General features: G+C 41.6%; 1 protein-coding gene across 4 annotated transcripts in view; it reads left to right on the forward strand.

The window, feature by feature from the left end:
* Positions 1-21,016, forward strand: part of LOC106804978 (conserved oligomeric Golgi complex subunit 7-like) — a 38,993-nt gene that overhangs the window by 8,600 nt on the left and 9,377 nt on the right. For all 4 annotated transcript variants that reach the window (XM_014806407.1, XM_014806405.1, XM_014806408.1 and 1 more), the window contains exons 11-20: positions 1,843-2,001; positions 2,816-2,870; positions 5,615-5,817; positions 6,155-6,220; positions 6,764-6,890; positions 7,076-7,190; positions 7,384-7,493; positions 10,259-10,386; positions 15,634-15,717; positions 15,983-16,097. In XM_014806407.1, the coding sequence (XP_014661893.1) occupies positions 1,843-2,001; positions 2,816-2,870; positions 5,615-5,817; positions 6,155-6,220; positions 6,764-6,890; positions 7,076-7,190; positions 7,384-7,493; positions 10,259-10,386; positions 15,634-15,717; positions 15,983-16,097 (1,162 nt within the window). The remainder of the gene's footprint in view (positions 1-1,842; positions 2,002-2,815; positions 2,871-5,614; positions 5,818-6,154; positions 6,221-6,763; positions 6,891-7,075; positions 7,191-7,383; positions 7,494-10,258; positions 10,387-15,633; positions 15,718-15,982; positions 16,098-21,016) is intronic.

The following is a 21,016-nucleotide window of genomic DNA, read 5'->3' on the forward strand; positions in this document are numbered from 1 at the left end:
CATAATTTCCAACCAGTCTCCCCCTCCGTGTTTACCTACCCTCATACTTGGCTATATTTTACCAAAACATGCACAATTCTAATTTCGATTACTCGTTTTGATTACCGCCGCCATTTCTTGTGAAACTCGGACTATTTTGCAATACCGCGAGATATCGGCCAATCTCAAAATAGAAACGGAGTCAACAACACAGAATCAGATGCCTTTTTGTTTGAATTATGAATTAGGTGCAGATTGGGTGCACTTGTAACTTGTAGGTGCACTAAGGTGCCATTTGCAAACTTATTGTCGCTATACTCGAATATGGTGTTACGGGGTGTTCAATTCCAATTTTCTATGCTATAGCAGCATAAATTCTTAGTGTTTTTCAAGTTGGTGTAATCAGTAATAGATCCGCTATGAGGTGAGACTATATTTAGCTATATTTTTTCGGAATGTGCAGTTTGGAGCAATGATTTCGAAATAATTCTTTTAAGAGGAGAAGGATTGCAATATCTTATAAACAACTCTTAGTTTCAGCTATAATATGGACGAACTTGTCTTAAAATAAAAATCGTTCGATTAGATAGCAGTTGGGTATAAATATAATTGCACTTTTGTGGTTAGCACTCGGTCTGTAACGTGCAAAATAAATCTGCAGTAGCGCAACTTTGTCAGGGTGGCAGCACAATGGAACGATGTCATGTCAGTGGTCAAAACTATAGATTTTGAAACTCACTGTTATTTTGTAACAAATGTGAATGCATGATTATAGAAATATGTAGGTATATACTATTATTTACGCACGTACTATCAAATATAGTCTAAAATTCTACGATTTAGCATCCCTTTAATGATTCGTGGTACTATGACTACTATAATATCCTGTTCTGCTAGCCTGGAGACTATTCCATCATGACTACTTGTACCAAGGCTAACCTGCTAAAAAATACTGCTGTAGCTGACATTGTCACCACTTGAAGTTGTACTAGTTTCTGTTGCTACATTAATAATTAATAATAATAACCTATTACAGGTATAACAATACACTAGGGTCACGATACAATACGTATCGTGATACACAGACAAAAATATCATATATAATATGTATTCAAACACTTTCATAACACAAATGTATTATGAGTAGGCCTATGTCAAAGCCATAGAAATATATAGTAAACAATCAGTTACGGTACTATATATTTCTATGGCTGAAACACACCGAGACGTTCTTAGTGTGCTCTAGACGGTCCTGTAATCAACATCTTCACTCACATGTGCGCCATACACAGTGCTACAGTACATGCACAGTAACGTCACACACCAGTCAGTCAGCACTCTTGATTGTTTTGCGGTAACAATTTTGGCAGCAATACAAGCCTGCAACATATATTGACCCAGATTTAGTATGACAGCCGAGGATGTTTACGTGATACTGGGAGGGAGTACATAAACTTGTTAACATATAAATCAAATAAAGAATTCAATTTAAAAGGAATTACATGTGCTTAGCTTCATTAGCTTGCCTTGTTCACTGTTTAACATCTGTATTGTTTGTATCGAGATACGGATGCTGCGTATCGGTTATCGTATTGTGGGCCGCTGTATCGTGGTTCACCGATGTACCGGTGAATCGTTACACTCATGGAACCTCTGTCTATTTCAACATGCTGGTAACATCTGAATGCTATACTACGGTGAGCACATCTATAAAATCAGGAGTGGATAATAGAGATGGATAATCTCTATTATCCACTCCTGATAAAATGAATAGGTATTGTATAGGTTTTGCTGTCACTTCTGCTGTTGCTGTATTTGCGTTCAAAGCTTGTTTGTGATAGAAGATTTGTTGATGTTCTGTAGTTGAAGTGGTGCACGCAGGTGTTTGATGAGCCTGTGATGGTAGTGTGTGAAATAATGGATGCTACGCTGGCAGGCATGGAGCCACCCATATCACAGTGTATCGAGAATGAAGTGTGCAACCGGCCAAACCCACTCATCTGTCTGTTGGAGCTAAAGGAGGTGAGTAGTAAGTCACTGCTGTGACGTACAACAATAATAGATGATATAGATCGGTGGAAGAGTAAGTTTTAGGACTAATGTGAGTATAATGATTTATTTTGTCTTCATATTAGATATTAGAAAAGCCATAATGAATCATTATGTGTGTGTGCAAGCGTGCGAGCATGCGTGCGTGCGTACATGTGTGTGTAAATATTCATATAAAGATCACTTTGTTATGCACTTCAAAACCTTTGTACAAGCTTGTGTTTTGGAAAATGGAGTCACAATATATCCATTCTGTCACGATACTATTCGATACTTTACATGGGTACTTTATTTAACAGGAAGTTCCGGAATATGGGGTGATACTCCATTAGGAGTGTTCCCAACTTTAATGTCATTAATGGTCATAATAACGTATATATATATGGTCATGGTCATATATTAGTTTGTGGTTTAATGTCATTTAGGTTAGTGTTAGGGTTAGGGTTAGGGTTAGGATTTTCAATCATTAATCAGCAATCATTAATCATTAATGATATCAAAGTTGGGAACACTCCTAATGGAGCGTTAGCCGGAATATGAACCGAAACCAAAACCACGTAGTTTTGTTTTTGTTTCACTGGTGAATAAAGGAGTTTAGTTATTAAAATCTGTGTTGAGCTAGTATCCTGGACACAACACATTCAATAAGTAAATTCTTCTGTCTGATATCTATATATACACATTTCTCTCATACATTGGCATTGGCAGCTACCGTAAATGACCAAGAGGTGCTGCACTCAGTTTACAGTTGTGTAGAGTTATTATTTGCATTCATCTTGTTTACCAGGTGACTGATAGATATGCAAAAAGCATGGAGGGATTAATCACTGCTGTTGGCAAAGGTTGGTATACCTCAATGGACAACACATCAAAATCACAATGAGTTGATAGTATTGCATCAAAGGAATTATTTCATAAATAACTGCAAAATTAAGAAAAATATATTGAAATATAGTCTCACTAATACTATATACTATTATAGTATTAGCGAACATGTTACTGATTACTTCAATATGAAAATTAACATGTTTATGCTTTTATGGTATATAAAATAGGAAATAATGCAGCTACATTCTTTCATAAAGCAAAAAATAACATGAAATCGGCCACCACTTGTAAAATGGTACACCATCTCTATTGGTTAATTCAAGGTAACATGAATGTAGAGGGACAGGGTCTTGGGAAAAACAAATGGCATCATCATATATCATGTTCATGTTTCATATCTTTTGTAAAAATAACAATGTACGAGTATTTTGAGACATGTTAGCCTTACTTTAGACACTTACTGTTATGCAGCAATACCAGTAAGTATTGTAGTGCTCTGAAAAATACTAGAACGGTCAGGAAGACTGCTTGAAATCATTACTTTATGCACCATTCTTTCCCCTCTAAAACAAGACCAACCACGTACTTGTCTCTATATCACTCCTATGCTGAGATATTGGATTGTAATCTTATCTCATCCAGGTGTTACGGTCGTGTAGAAATCAAGTTGAACTCATGTCTCTCGCTCCTAAGCTGGCTTCGGCATTTTGCCTGTCATTTTCTGTTGCTGCTTAAAGCACGCTGTGAACCTGCACACCGGCGCGGCTATCAACTTATTTCATGGCCAACTTATCTGATACCATCATTGATCTCTATGTACTAACTGGATAGCGGTTAACCAATCCATGATTGGTGAATGAGTGATGCCACCACAGCTCACCACTGGCTGCTAGCTTGCAACTGCTCCTAAAAGCTGAACTGTGCCGGTGTCTGCCCCACAACATTTCAAATGGATAATGACGAAATGCAGCTTATTTTATCATTTTCATTCGCCTTAAAACAAACTTTGATATATACACAACAGAATACATATATATTTATATACATACATAGATATATACAACGAGCGAGAGAGAGATAAAAAAACGATATGGTAGTCTACGTATAGAGGTTTTGGACGTGACATCACGAGTTACGCGAAAGCTCCGGTCAGCCTATTGGCCTGTTTCCTGATGATGCTACTTTGAGGAGTTGTGTTATGACGCCCGGTGGCTACACCTAATGACCACTAATAATATTCAACAACAGCCAGCTATATCTAATAACAGCCACTCTTAACAGTAACATTTAACAATAATATTACTCTGCAGCAGAACTTTCCTCACTCATATAATAACCAGGGAGGCAGGCTAGCTATTAATAGCAACTTCCCCACTCAGCCGGACAAACAAAGACCCGGTCAACTCACATACTGTTAAACTGGGAAATTCCCAACACACACACAAAGAAAACTAACTGCTGGAGGATATTTATTTTGTCTCCACAATCCAACGATATTAACACTAGCCCTCAGCTGCAATTCACACAACAAATGCAATAGGATGTTCTTAAAAATCATCCATGATATAGCAAATCAATAATTAAACATTTGTTAGTAAACTTACTAAATCCACATCTGCACACATGAGAATAGCTACTTCCACTTACACTGGCCTCAAATGTAATAAAACCTGGCTATACGATCCTGTAGACACCCACAACACATCCATATAACTCTCATACCAGAACTCCCAGCATTTAGAGAGCCCAGCAGTGCACACTTTTTACAGGTAGTCGAAGGAGAGCAGATCGCTTGTCCAGATTCCCCGCTAAGACAAAGATGGCACCCCTTCCTTCCTGCTCAAATCCAAACAAAGAGTTTATCCTCAATCCCCACAGAGCTTTCCAACCCTAACACCAGGCGGCATCACTATACGGAGTAAGTCATGTATAGAACAACACTACAGATTTCGAATAAGTGGGCGTACCTAAACACTCGCTCACACAAACAATTAAAGGGTTTCAATGTCTTTGTTAACCAGTCTGTTCTCGCCGAAGGCTATCGATTATTACCGAGTGACTTTCATTCATAAATTTATCATGTAAACACCCAATGGAAACACCCGGATTGTAACCTCAATGGAAACACCCGAACAGTTTTGCGCGAGCTTAGGTGGGCGAGACATGTTCAATTCGATTCATACACGCCTGCAATGCCTGGCTGAGCTAAGGTTACAATCCAATATCTCAGCCTAAGAGTGTTATAGAGACAAGTGGTTTGTCTTATTTTAGAGAGAAAAAATGCTATTTAATGCAATATTATCAACATAATTTTGTTATAAAATAGCAATATTTTCCCGTTTTCTTGTTATACTCTATGTATTATTGGTTCTATTAATTATTCATGTATAGATTATGTTTGTAATTATTATGTATGTATTAAAATATTCATAATTGACAATGCTTTGTTAGCTCTTGTAAACCCGTGAATTCCATGCCCTAGAATAAGATACCAATTCCCCATTTAAATGGCACAATACCAATTTTACCTTTGGATCGAAAACTAACAGTTACCCATTAAATAGGATACTACCAATCTTATATGTAAGTGACTACTAGTTCGTTATTCACACGAGAGGCTATACTGATCTCACTTTTAAGTGACAGATTACTAGTCTTATGCATGAGAGGTTGCTAATCTCACATTTATATGATAACCTGTTTGTCTTCCATTGCTTGATCAGCAGCATTTGTAACTTACATTTGCTAAATTCTGTAGATGTGTGTTGTTTGCCGTGCGTGACTATGCTGGCTCGGCGCATCTATGAGCCATACCGGGGTGACATGAGCCAGTACGGCATCCAGGAAGAGGGCCTGCTCATGATACAGCTAGCTAACATCAGACTGCAGAGAGAAGAGATCGTGGATTGCGTTCGCATGCTGGGGGAGTCTGTGCCAAAACTGTTTGCATATGCGCACGAGGTGAGGCAATATCGCACACGTTTTTGGCATCCGATAGTTTCTGGCAAAAACCGTATTTATAATCCATATATCTGTATCATTCTGGTAAAAACAAGGTCTCATTCGTACACTCGTCATACCCAGTTTGTGGGCTAATATGTGTGAAACTGCAGGATTGTTTCAAAAACTTATTAGTATTAAAATTTACTGCATTAAAGTTTGTTAGTATTTGTTGTATAGTGGAAAGCAGAGGAATTCAATTGTTATTAGATATCACAATAGACCAGATGGAGTTTGGACCAGATTTATCAAGTGCCGTCCTTTTGGTGATTGTAGCAGTAAATGTTTCTCGTTGTAGGCATCAGAAAGATGTCTTACTTACACCAGTGGTTGTGGCTTTCCAGCTCTTGTTCAGGCTCTGAAGGTGAAGTAGATTTTGAAATTGATTCTAACATTGTTGATATGCCATTTTCAAACTGATGGTGATCTACTTTTATTTCAATCATGGTTAAATAATAAGAATAAAATAAATTTGAAATTATTTACCCATGATTTCAATCAATGGTATTTAAATGATAGTGACTTGATTACATATGGTAATAGGCAAAGGTTGAGCAGCTTTATGTTTCTATGCACACTTTCGTGGTGAGAATCACAGTCTTACATTCTTGCACAGCTGATGAGGCTTGTTCTAGATTATTTCCAAGTGTGCAGATAATTATCTAACCTACCTTGCTCGCTTGTCTCCGCCAAGTAGTTATAGTAACCATTGATAATGTTCTTAGTTTTAATGATTGTAATGTTTGTCATTTCTTAAAAAAATAAAAAAACATGTTCAACCTCAACTAATATCTGAAACATTAATTGCCAACTGCATTTATCTCCTGCTCACCCTCTTATAGAGTTTATGCTCCATGGATGAGTTAATAACAGCATATGTGTTTTGCTCCTGTAATGTTATGCACAGGCCTTCTTTGCTTCATACCACCATGAGTTCAATAGAATTCTGAAGATGGTAAAGGGTCAAGACAAGTCGAATGAGGACGACAATTGGTCCCTGTACCAGCAAGCACTGCGCATCATCCAAGTCTGTGGTAATGATTTGATTAAGAATGTTTGCGTAATGTCTATGTGAACGGTGATCAAGACCTGATAATTATTAATTTTTTCAGTTTAATTATTATAATTAAATACACATTTTTAAATCTGTATCGCTCCCATATGTTTGTTTATATCACTTGCAAGATGTAATTAAGCAAATTATTTATGATTTCTACAGGTGAGTTGCTCTTGCACGTCGAAGATTTTGACAAAACGTTAAGAGAGCAGCTGCTATCTGTAGCAACTAAGTTTACCCCAGTAGCTGACGACATTCCCCTGGAGCTAGAGCATGGGTAAAGCATTATAGATACATAGGGTTTTCTCTGATCTGTCAATCCAGCTTCACATAACCTTGGTACGTCAATCACCATTATCAATAGACATGCACGTTTACTGTGTTACCATGACATGAACTTTGTAAATTTGGCGTTGATGTTTTGCTGTGTCCATCTCACTCATTACTGTTTCTGTATTTTTTTGCCATAGAACTGACACTCGTGGTAATCCTTTTATGTTGATGGACCAGCTGTTACTAGATAGACAAGCAGATAGAATGGCTCTATATGAGCTGATCAACCACTGTAAGAAACACAAGGGTAAGTGTCCTGATACAAAAGGTAGGTATGCTGTGGCAAAAGCATATTGTTACCTGGACTGCCACGTGATGCAGAACCTGGGGCCCATTGCCAGAAACAAAACTAGGCTTAGCATTAGTTTTAACATTAACCTCGACTCGTAGACCATTGACGGAAATATCCTAAAGTTGTGTGAACGAAAAATCGTCGGAATATTCCTCTTTACATTACGAGAGCCTAGACCCTCTCGTAACTTTATGATTAAAGGAATAATAGGTTCATTGATTATGCAATGTGGACGAATGCTAGAGTAACTGGCACCTTGTGTAGTTAATAAGTACATTACCTTATAGCCAAACGCGTATTAGTTTGTCCAATATCACTGCTGGTTACTAAGAAATGTCTAATATCAGTTGTTTCCAGTTTCAAACCGCTGCCGGCAAAGCGGGTGTGATACAGAGTTGTAGTGCACCGGACATTTTCGGACCCATGCTCGGCCATACGCAATGCTATCATCAGTGATTTCCTAAACATGGACGCTCGTGATAAGGAACTTTTTGTCCGGGCTGTCCACGTGCGTCCGTGATTAGTACGTGTGTTTTACTCTATTTCCATGTTTAGTTCGTGGCCGTGGTTACACCGCCGACACCTCCGTTTTATCTGGCGTCCAAAACATACGGGCCGCACAAATGTTTACGTCATCGCTTGACTCCTGGACGTGATGCGGCCATGATGCCGAGGCGCGCCAAAGATTGACACTTTGTGTCTTCCAATCACAGCCTACGCCGCACATGTGTTGATATATTTTTAAGGCAGGACCCATATCAGTACCAAATTGCCGATCTCACAAACTAGGGCATTCTGCTAGGCTAGAACGGTTTCCTATGATAGAGTTTGGCACAAAAACGAAAATAACACGCTGTTTAGCACACTGCGCTACTTCCTTCTGTTGCATTTTCGCATCTCCGTAATCGGAATAAGCCCCGCCTTCTTCGTTGATGGACACTGAATGGGGCATCAACGACGTGACCTGTTACTACGTGTAGCTGTTTGGCGAGACTTTTTGCATTTTGCATCGAAGTGGAAAAATTCGGCATTTTTACTCGCTTTCGGAAGTGAACGAGTGCGTCATTCATTGAACATTGAAGTTTTTCTTAAAATGCAAGAATTTTGAAAATCGCTGACCGCGCTACTCGATTGTTTTAGCCAATGAACGTAGCTGTGTGTGTGACGTCTTGCCCGCGCGCTTTATGCTTGGCTTAGCGGCCTTGAAATGGATATCGGAGGCAGGCACCTCGCAACACGCCTGTTTGTTTACATATAGCTTTGTGGACATTTTCTTTGGGGTTCCGAAAAACACAATTCTACTTGACAATTTCATGGGCCATTTCAATTGGAGGCTCTGCATAATGGACCCCCAACAAGCCCTTTGACTGACTAGTCAAAAAATTGAAAGGTGTGTATATTGCTCAGCTCTTATTTAGCCGCCGATAGTTCTTATTTAGAACAAAGTCTTCATTGTTATCTTCTAAAACTACAGACCATCCGCTGACCGCTGTGGAGACGTGCGCCGGGCCTCGAATTTGGCGCACGTCTCCACTGCGGACAGCGCTTCATACTTGAACATCCCCGCAGTCGCGTGCGCATATCCTGCGGAACTGCGCGTCTCATCCGCGCGCAGCGCTCAGGATCCACAGCAAAGCTGTGCCACGCAATCTTGTATCATGTCTCTCTGGATGACATTTACGGCACGTAAATGATACGTTGATACATATCAACAACCGATTTCAGGTCTCGTTTGTAATGTAACCAGCAGTGATATTGGACAAACTAATACGCATTTGGCTATAAGGTAATGTACTTATTAACTACACAAGGTGCCAGTTACTCTAGCATTCGTCAACATTGCATAATCAATGGACCTATTATTCCTTTAAGATGATCATAACCCATTTACACAAACAATTGCAATTATAGTGATATCATATTTTATAGTAATTAGTCGAGCGTATGCTTTCCATTGAAAACACATCATAAACATTACTTATCTAGCAATCGCATACCAAAACAAATGTACAAATGGCATTTGTTCTCTTGTTTTGGATATTTTGATGAGTCACGACTCTCGTGTCGTGTGTTACCGTGTGCAGAATCATGTCTTGCAGCGCAGAATAAATTCACGACCGCGTCATTTTTCATTGGATAGTATTTATATGTGGTTATACCCATCATAATATGCATAAATTTCTGTGATGTACAATAAATGTGTATGAATTTGAATTTTGTGATCGATTCTCATGATATCCAATCAGCAGCATTGTGACATAAAATTATGAAGTTCCTGTTATTGTTTTCTCATAGCTGCGATGCGTTTCTATCAACGCTTTTCTCGTAGCATTAACATTAGTCATAAGTGTTATCTTAGCATTAACATTAGCATTAACTTTACGATGTTTCTGACAATGGCCCCCTGTTTTGTAATGCATGTTATATTTTAGGAAAAAATATTTTACAAATTTTGTGAAATTGGATATGGCACAATACTATAAAACATTGATATATCATAGTTATCGTCGCATCCATGTAAATGATGTTGTAACTGTGGGTGAAGTGAAATTTGAACTGATTTGCTATTTTAACTTGCTCCTGATTTTCAATTGTGGTTTAACATGCACTGCTGTGTTATTTTAATGTCTCAACGCACATCTATCGTGCGTGCGTGCGTGCGTGCGTACATGTCTGTGTGTCTGATTGTGAGAGTTCGTGTTTCTAATGGTGTTCTGCAGATGAGATATGCCTGCTCTATGACACACAGACGAACGTTCGCACCCTCTGTGAAGATGTACATCGATTCGCCTTCAACGTGGTGTTCTCACAGATAGAAAATCACCTGCAGGACATGCATAGCATGAAGGTATTGAGTATTGCGTGTTCATCACGTGTCTTGGAGGTTGGCATACAGGGAAGGCGTACCTGTCTGTATGTGCATTCCAGATCAGGGATGTAGGCGGCGATTCCTTAATTGTATTTTCGTGTGGCACAGAGCATGAAGATAGACAGAGGTGCGCTACATGAAATGTAGGCAGCAGTCATTTTCTGTCTGTACGTGTTCTGTAGAGCATGGAGGTAGACAGAGATGACTTACTAGTCTGTGAATGTAGTACAGCTTGTAGGTAGGGAGTTTTTTTTTTACCTGTCATGCATAATGCATATGGCGCAGAGCATGTAGGTAGGAAGTGATTGCTTTACCTGTATGTGCATATCGCACGGACAGCCACATATTGCAACCACTGCGATGGCTCAATGGTTGAGGGCTCGCCTCGTATGTGGAAGGTCGGGGGTTCAACTCCCGGCCGGGTCATACCAAAGACTTGAAAAATGGTACACACGGCTTCTCTGCTTAGCATTCAGCAAATAGAGATAGAGTGTGGCAAGTTAACTCGCAGTGCTACAGTGGACTAACCCCCTACTGTAGCATTTACTGTGAAAGCAGCTGCGGGGCCTCAGGGTTACAGAAACGGAGATAGGCACTGCCCTATGCGCCTGTAGCTATACGCTATGCGTATGAAGGCGCGGGAAGGATTTAACTTTTAATGCATATGGCGCAGAGCATGTAGGTAGGAAGTGATTGCTTTACCTGTCTGTGCATATCGCATGGAACATGTAGGTAGACAGAGTTGTCTTACCTGTGTGTAAATGAAGCACAGCATGTAGGTAGACAGAGTTGTCTTACCTGTGTGTAAATGAAGCACAGCATGTAGGTAGGCAGGGATGTCTTACGTGTGTGTAAATGTAGCACAGCATGTAAGTAGACAGGGATGGATTACCTATGTGTAAATGGGTTACAGCCCTATAGACCGAAGGTCCGATAGATCGAAGGCCCGATAGACCGAAGGTTTATTCGAATACGCAGTGGCTACACGTCCGGAATCGGTCGCCTAGCCTCCAGGCTACGCATCCGGGCATCCGGACATCCACTGATGCCGTATTCGAACGTGAATATGCCGCACATCCACCGATGCCACTATAAATCATATGATGCCACTATAAACCATATATATGCCCTAACCCTAACCCTAACCCTAAACCTAACCCTAACCCTAACCCTGGTGGGGGCGGCAGCTGGCGTCAAGGACATTCACACTCGGTCGCGAGCCCGCTGTTAATTTCGTCGCGAGCTAGGTGGTCATCACTACCAGAATGTGCCGCCTGATCGTTGTTGGTTTTACCTACGGTTGGGAATGTGTCTCTGATCATGCCTAGGCGAATGCAAGCTTCTCTGCTGATGAAGCGTTTGTCTGAGTTATCAGTGATGTACGTAACTTGGCGTGTCTCAAGCGTATTGCCAGATGCGTCCTTGCCAGAAAAACGTAGGATTGCTGCGCCCAAGATGTTGATGCCTTTGTTGTTGGCTGCATTCATCCGCAATGTCACTTTGATGAGGTCGGCCTTACTTAGACCGAGCCGATTGATGACCTTGATACTCGCCAGGCAACTTTGGCAACCAGTGTCAGCCATTGAAGGAATGACGACCGACCTGGGTGTGGATGTGGGCTTGAGACCAAGACGTTTGTAGTCTTCAGGGTGTGCTCCCACTGTGAGGTTAATGAACGGCTGAGGTTTGGACTTTTGCTTTATCCAAATGTCTGATAGTTGGTTGTAAAGGTGGTGGTCGACAGTTATATTTCCACCGTTGTGTCGAGCAGGAGTAGTGATTGTGCACAATTGGTCGAATACCGCACCTTCGTGTTCATCAAATGACTGCCATTGTCTTGTACTTAGCCTTGTTCCTGCCTCTGCACATGCTGTCAAAGTGGTGGTTCTTGTCATAGTGTTGGCATGTGTGGCCATACGCAGGGCATTCCTTCTGTCTAACCTTGGCGAGGTTACGGACTCCGTGGCCTTTTTTACCGCAGTATGAGCACAATTCTGACTTGTCAATTTTCGTATTGTCATACCTACTGCGATCATTTAGAGAATCGTTCATGCCACGTTTATAAGAGCTGCTGACTGCTTCGGCACCATTAGTGTGTGGGTCGATGAGACGCGAAGCGGAGCGTATGCCCGATTCTTTCGCCTCAACAAATTGAAACACCTCTTCAAGGGTCATTTCCTGGTTCTTGTCCCCGAGTAGGTCAAGTTGTATTTCGGTGTCGTGTCAACACATCACGGAGTACAGCCTCTGTGTAGTTCACGTCGTCTGAACAACCAGGACACGTCATGATGAACTTGCATACCCCAGCTTGACCACGGAGGCGAGCGCCGAATGAACGGATTGGTTCGTCGCGGTCCTGGCGCATGTTATGCAGGGTAACCCATGCAACCATGGTGTTTTCTTTCCTTACAGCGAGTGTTTTAATGTCTTTCAATACGTCGCTTTCAGATTTGTTTGCCAACGTGCCACTGGCATTGCGTGTGAGGTCTTTCCTTAAGGGTTCATCACAACACTCCAGTAATTGGATCACCTTGTCCTTGCCTGACACTTTAGTCGCTGCGACATAGTCATTCCATCGCGATATGAAGTAGGACCAGTCTTCGCTGGTGCCGGCGGAAGATATCGTTGGTCGTTTCACCCTTTCCATCTTCGCAGTGGCGACACTGTGGGTGGTCGCATTATGGATGGTGGTGTGAGTCGTTATGAGAGCTGCTGCCACGATTGCGTCGACGTCCGGGGTGGCGTATTCGCACTCGTCGATGGTGCAGTCAATAACCGGCATCGTGTTGTGAGTTCAGGGAGTTGTCAAGCGATAGAAGCGGCTTCACCAGTCAATGAGTCCCATCATAGATAGGAACACGTCCATTTCGTAAATCAGTCTTTATTCAATACAGATTACAAATGATGGGACTCAATCTAAAACCAATAGAAAAGAGAGTTACATTGTGGTATATTATTGTCTAATTTCTGGTCCAGAAGAACCTGTAACCTTTTTCTTTTTTTAGTGAGGCACTGAGAATAGTCGTCTTCTGTTTTCTGTTAGACTCTCATTGATAAATATTTTGTCTGTGGAGGTGAAGCCAATTTCATCAAGTGCCAGTGCAAGTTTTATATGTTCATATATTTTGTCTCTCAAGTTTCGAGTTGTGAATTTTACAATGATTGATGGTGGGCTCGTAGAGATGTGTTTTTGTAGTCTGTGTAAGACGCTGATGTCTTTCGGTTTGATTCTAATATTCATGGCACTAGTCACATCAATTATTAGCGCATGGGTGCTTTCTACACTATTGGAGGGGATTCCTGTGAAAATTAGGGTCTCCCTCTCATGCTGGTCTAGTGCGTCAATAGCCATAGAGTTAGTACTAGCGATGTGCTCCAGTTTCGAGACGGTAATTAGCTTAAGTACCTTGTTTTCATCAATTATACTATCATACTTCTTAGCCAAGAAGTCCTGGCTTTTTTCCAGGTGAGCGACAGTTCTGTTGATCCTCTTAAGTTCTTGCGTGAGGGGGCTAACTTATCTTGAATGACTGCCTCAGTGGGTTGACTGACCTTATTGATGATCGTTCCTTCCATCTCATTTAGCATGATACGGTGTGTATCAGACTGGATGTCGTCGTCAGCCACAGAGGTTGGAATCCTTAGTAGGTCTTCCTTTGATAGTTTTTTTTGTTGGGAGGTGCTCATCTTTCGAAAACTGTTGATGTCCGCCATCTTTGTTGTTGTGAAGTTATGGCGGGAATTTTAATCAGTGCAGCAAATCAGAATTCGTGTAGATCTCTTGGTGATGATAAATCTTGCCTCTTTTTCTGTGTAGTGTGTCCAATCACTGAGAGTCTAGCCCAGCTTTGTTGCCTCTTAGCGAACTAGCTTACTTCCAAAGATCACAATAATATCAATATCAATATAAATCAATCAGTAGTGGTGGCCGAGCTTCAGTCGAATTCCGCTTCAGTAGGTACACAGCTGAGCAAACGTTGTGCTGCATTAACAGTTCTTTTCTGTGATAACACATATTATACTTTATGGTTCGATGTTTACTCCGTACTAAATTGTGAAATTTGTTTAAATCGTATGTTATCTACATTACTTATGCAATCAGGAGACAAATATATAGTTTTTGTTCCAGGAACTATATGCGCTAGTGTAGCCCATAGGGTCTATGTCCCCCAGGGTACTACCGGAACGTACCCTGGGTACGGTCCAGTATACCGGAAGGTACCCTGGTCACTATTTGATATGGTTAGGGTTAGGGAGTAGGCGTAGGCAACTCCCTAGACTCGTTAGTGGAGTAGGCGAGGTACGGTTCGGCATATTAGATAGTACCAGGGTACGTTCCGGCAGTACCCCAGGGGACATAGACCATCTCAGCGCTAGTGTAGGCCTACTGTTGTCTCTTCACTCCCAAACAACTTCTGTCTGTCTATATGCCGAAACAGCCTCCGACGCGGTTTCGAGAATCCCAATGTTTGGAGCACATTTCTGGCTCAATAAGAACATTTCGTGATGTTTGCATACTGCAGTTATACTCATCGTAGGTGTATGTAGCCTAGGCTTTTTGTTTGCGAGGTTTATCCACTTTAAACAGTGTATAGGGCAAGCTAAAATATTTAATGAAGCATGTAATTCTTTTTAAATTGAATTCTTTCTATTATTTTATAAACACCATCTCAGTATCGCGTAGATATCCTAGGCTGTTGTAGAAATCTGGGTCAAATTATTTGGTGTGCTTGTATTGCAGCCAAAATTGTTACCGCAAAAAAATCAAGAGTACTGATTGACTGGTGCGTGTCGTTACAGCACATGTATTGTAGCACTGTGTATGGAACACATGTGAGCAGAGCTGTTGATTACATGTCAGTCTTTAGCACATGCAGATCGAACGTATTGGTGTGTTTTAGCCACAGAAATATTTATATAGTAACTGATTGTTTACTATACATGAGTATGGCTTTGACATACTCATAATGCGTTATGAAAGTATTGGAATACATATTATAACAGTAAAATAACATTCGAATTCTACCATTCATGTCGACTGACTCGTCCTGTCTATGTATGGTAATACGTATTGTATCGTGCCCTACGTATCAAGATATATGTATCGTTTCGTGACCCTAGTGTATCGTTACAACTCCATAATCAACAATTTACAATTTCATCTGTATGATGTCAGCCATCAGTTGTACAGATGAGCACTGGAGTGAATTTGTTGTATTATTTTAGGCATGGCAGTTGGATAAAGCAGGTGGCGCACTGATGGTAGACTTGCCATCATTTGGACTGTCACCACAAGAGTATATTACAAAGGTGTGTTATATGTGCATAGAATTATATACATAGTGACAATGACAATTTACTTGTTATGTGGTAGTTTTTAATGTCAAGTGATTAATCGATTGGAAATCTGAGAAAGCTTGGAATGCTTTCATCACATGTGTTGAAAGTTTAAAATAAGTGATGTGTTTATCACGGGTGTTTAAATTTGTTCCTAATATGCAGCAACCCTAGCATAGTGATAACAAGCGGGTGTGAAAACAAACTGTCAACTAGCTGATTGTTTAACGTTGTGTAGATTGGTCAGTACCTGATGACGCTACCGCAGCACATAGAGCCGTTCATCATTGGTGACAACGCTGCCCTTCTTGCAGCCCTGCAGCATGCACGTCTGCCATACACCGATGGCAAAGGTAGGTGACGATGCAGTACTGCCCAAAGATCGTATAGTGCCGGAGGCACAAGATAAACCACTCATGCGAAATCACGTGCAATGACGTGTAGTACGCAATGGAGCGCCACATCCGCCATTTTAGGAAGCAAAACCCGCTCCGTGTCTGTTTGATACATAGAAATAATATGGATAACCATGGTTAATATATATATATATATATATTATAATATAATGTAATAGATAATATTTTTATGCCAATAGCTGTATCAAATCTCTCATTCAGTGTACAAAAATCTAACAATGATTCATAATCGGATGTTACCTAAGTAGTATGTACACAGTGCAGTGGTTGTAGTGTCAGACAGTGGTACAGTGCACAGGCACTTCATTGACCGTCTCAAACAAATAATGGTAAATAAACACTAAATGCATCTACTATCAAAGTATTAATGTTTCTCTACTCTATTTCGCCTATTATTGTCGATAACTTGCTGTAAATGCCGTTTAAATGCTCATCTGCAACACACAAGTAGTGAAGTACACCGCACGTACGCCCTGTGCACAAACAACACTGCCACTGGTACTACATGTATCAACAAAGATTGCACAACTCTTTCACGATGGATTTCGACAAAAAAGAATTGTTTTCTCACCTTTCCGTATTCGTGGGAACTGAAGAAAGACAGCTCGGGCTTACACTGACGATTCGAGCAATTACAGGCAGAACAGTAAGCTGAGCTGACAGCCACAGCAGCAGACAGTTGCACAGTAGCAGATACAGCCAGCATCGGGAACTTCGTGTGAACTTGCTTCCTAAAATGGCCGTTGTGGCGCGACCCATGACCTCTACGCTATGATTGGAGAGTGGTTTATCTTGTGCCTCCGGCACTATACGATCTTTGGTACTGCCTATTGTCTCAGCGCTGCTACTGCTCTTGCGAGGAAAGCGTAGGAATTACTGAATATTTTAAAGCATACATTACTCTAGGTTCTATGGATATTTTTAGTTAAAATAGGTTAGAATTACGACATAAAAAGTTACAAAATCATTTAACATTCATCAGAATTTTTGTTAAATGTTTTATAACTGACAGCTATACTGTTGCTTACAACGACGGTGGCGCCACTGGGAGCACAACCACTGAAAAAGTTGTACAAAGCAACGTTCCGGCTGCATGCTACAGACCGAGGGTGTTTCTTATTTATTAATTTAGCAGGAGAACGATTGCAATATCTTATTAACTACACTTAGTTTCAGTTAAAATATGGAAGAATTTGTCCTAAAATAAAAATCGTTCAGCTAAATAGCAGTTAGGTACCATAACTGCACTTTTGTTATTAGCCCTCGGTCTGCAACGTGCAAAATAAATAAGCAAATGTGCAACTTTTTCAGGGTGGCAGCGCAATCGCGCGGTGTCATGTTAGCGGTCAAAATAAAAGATTTCAAAATTCACTGTTGTTTTAAGACAAACGTGAATGCGTGATTATAGAAATTTGTAGGTATATGCTATTATTTATGCACTTACTATCATATTATACTCTAAAATTCTAGGGGAACGTATCCCTATTTTAAACAGACGGGAACATTTAGTGATGCACTCATCGAGAAAGTTATGTAATAAACTGTTAGAATTGCTAGTTATTTAGATTGACTGAAACTTTAATGAATCACTCTCCGAGAAAGTTATAGCAGTATTGTATTTTAGCAACAGAGGGGTACCAGAAAAATATATAGATTGTGTGCTTATTGGAGCCTTAATGTTGCATTGTTTACTTGCACACTCAGCATAGGTAGCTATAGTGGAATTGCTCAATTAAATCTTTTCAAACTGGCATCCTGTGGAAATATTACGAATATGGTGCATTACAGGAGGTCATGTATGCCTCAGAATACTACGTACTACTGTAGTGGCCCTAGGGGTAGCCGACTACGGTACGACAAGCGTTATATAGTTAACGCGTGTCCTAGTTGTTTGGATTCAGTGTTCGCTCCTGCCGTTATATTAGGCAGGACGGTGACATGATGCCCGTAGCAAATAACAGGTAGTACCAGTGGAACAGAACACAGTTAGATTTGGTTAACTGTACGGTTATAGTTTTATTGCTTCCTACTAGTTTCCAAATAATTCACCTGCATTCGTATATGCAGTGGATCCTATAACCACTAGACTACGATTAAAGTATTAACGCGTCGCCGGTTCCGTCTTCCCCTCTCACGTTCGTCCTCGCTTCGCGTAGACATAGGCAGCCTTCACGGGTGTCTCCCTCGTAGTCGCTCCTGGCTCTACCTAACTGAAATCCCGTTCTTCTCCACCTGTAGTGAAAGATCCCGGCTGAGCCCTCATTTTCCCTGTAGTCTTCTTTCCTTCCTGAAAACCTGTGCTTCTCGTCTCTCTGTTATCTCTCTCCTCGAGACCTAAAATGCTTTCTCCCTCTTTCTCTTCTTCTTCTTCTTCTTCTTCTTCTTCCTACCTAGACCTGAAAAATAACGCTCTCTTCCTCTTTCTCTTCTTCTTCCTACCTAGCCTGAAAAATAACGCTCAAGCTCTGCGATTCGACGCATCTTATATACCTAGCTGGCCCCGCCTCCTACGTGCCGTTGTTTAGCATGCGTTGCCAAAACACACTCAGATTTCGTTCGCTGGTGCAATCGCTTACACCTGCTGATGCAACCCGTGGCTGGTACGATGATTGCATCATGTTATCAGGAGTAGATAATAGAATCTTCTATTATCTACTCCTGATCTTATGCAACTCGTTTCTAAGTAAATATTCCTCTCTTCGACAACTTAGACTATTCATTCTATTCAGATCTCCTCATATATTATGTTGACCACTAGTACATCACCGCGTTGATTATTATATCCTATTTATCGCGTTATCGCTTTTTGCGTACACTCCTTGTTTTCCCCGACCATGTGGTAGATTCATCAAGCTGCATACGCAAAATATTTTGCGTAAATCTTGTCAATGTGTACGCAATCGACGTTGCTTAGTTGCGATTCATCAACACAGCTATTTAGTAAATTTGCGTACGATTTCGCGTACGCAAGCGACACCGTTTTAGGTGCGATTCATCAAGCTAAAATTTACGTAAACCTTTGCGTAACTCTACACGAGCTGACGAGGTGCCGTAAACCACTCGAAATTTCCGCAGGTGTTTCCAGCATACCGCAGCATGCATTATTTTATTGAGAAAACATTATAAAATTACTACTTAACTAAAAATAAAGAAATAATTACCATACTAGACAGACAGGCGGCGCCTTTGACGCTTCTTTTGTCATAGCTTGGCATTGTTTTCGTTATAAGCGAGTTCGTAGTTAGCCGTGTACGTGCACACGCACCCCACGTGTACGTGCACACGCACGCACGCACGCACGTGTACGTGCACACGCACGCACGCACACGTGCACAATCACGCACGCACGTGTAGGGGCCTACGTGCACACGCACGCACGTGTACGTGCACACGCACGCACGCCCGTGTATGTACACACGCACGCACGCACACGTGCACATGCACGCACGCACGCACGTGTACGTACACACGCACGTGTACGTGCACACGCACGCACCTACGCCCGTGTACGTACGCACGCACGCACGTGTACGTGACACGCACGCACACACGCACAAACGCACGCACGTGTACGTACGCACGCACGCACGTGTACGTGCACACGCACGCACGCACGTGTACGTGCACACACACGCACGCACACGTGCACATGCACGCACGCACGCACGTGTACGTGCACACGCACGCACGCACGTGTACGTGCACACACACGCACGCACACGTGCACATGCACGCACGTACGCACGTACGCACGTGTACGTACACACGCACGCACGCACGTGTACGTGACACGCACGCACACACGCACGTACGCACGTGTACGTACACACGCACGCACGCACGTGTACGTGTCGCTGCTTTCATGAGTGTTGAACGCAATTATACAAACGAAAATATGGACATTATCACATCCTCCAGCACTCATTTAGACAGAGCTAGACGAGCCATATGGTTTAAATACAAGATAGACGTCAGTTTGGTTCCTATCGGTATGTGTCGCACAGTGTGATTGGTTTATGCTAGGCATGCCTCTCAACAGACAGCAGCCACGATGGCGTAGTGGATTTACACTGGAATTCATCAACATTTGCGTACGCAGGTGCTACGCTGCGTTGATGAATCACACCTACGAGCTTTGCGTACGTACTTCGTAGAAACTCGGTGTACGCAATACACTTTACGCAACGTTGATGAATCCGGCCCCAGAGCAGTATGATCCAAGATGGCTGCGCCCATGGACGTGCGCGCTTTCTATGTGCTGTCTATATTTTATCCTCTCTTTAGTCAATATATGGCTATTCCATCTATACTGTGAGTTCAATCTATCCATCCTGATCTAGTCTACTGCTCCTGTGAGTTACACACCCCCGAAATCTCTACACTACTTACCCTTGGCAATTCCTTCTTAACCCTAAGCCATACTTGTGACAGGGTTCAATAATCATGCATTTGCACTTTTTAAATAAGTAGGTTAACGTTATAGGATATATAGCAATATAAATGCTATAATAAAAGCTAGCTGTAGCATGCCAACTGTAAAGCTATACCAGGAATAGCATCCCTGTATTGGAGGTTGTAAAGACCAAAATACTGGACGGACTTGCGGCCCTGGTTTTTGCGCGCCCCAACGCGAATACGCCGCCCCCTTTTTGTCCCTTTAGACAGATATCTGAGACAGGGGTCTGAAAACGCACTCTGCGAAAACTAGGCGCAATCCAACCGACATTTCGGGATGGACGGCTTGAGGCCATCTCCAAACGGCCCCTAAACTTTTTTTGGGGTGGCGCGCCTCATGGCTAAGACGTAGTGGCTCCTACAAGAAATGCTGTCAATCAGCAATAACGCGCTCGCTCATT

The sequence above is a fragment of the Priapulus caudatus genome, unplaced genomic scaffold, assembly GCF_000485595.1.
Source record: "Priapulus caudatus unplaced genomic scaffold, Priapulus_caudatus-5.0.1 Scaffold95, whole genome shotgun sequence".
NCBI classification, from domain to species: domain Eukaryota; kingdom Metazoa; phylum Priapulida; class Priapulimorpha; order Priapulimorphida; family Priapulidae; genus Priapulus; species Priapulus caudatus.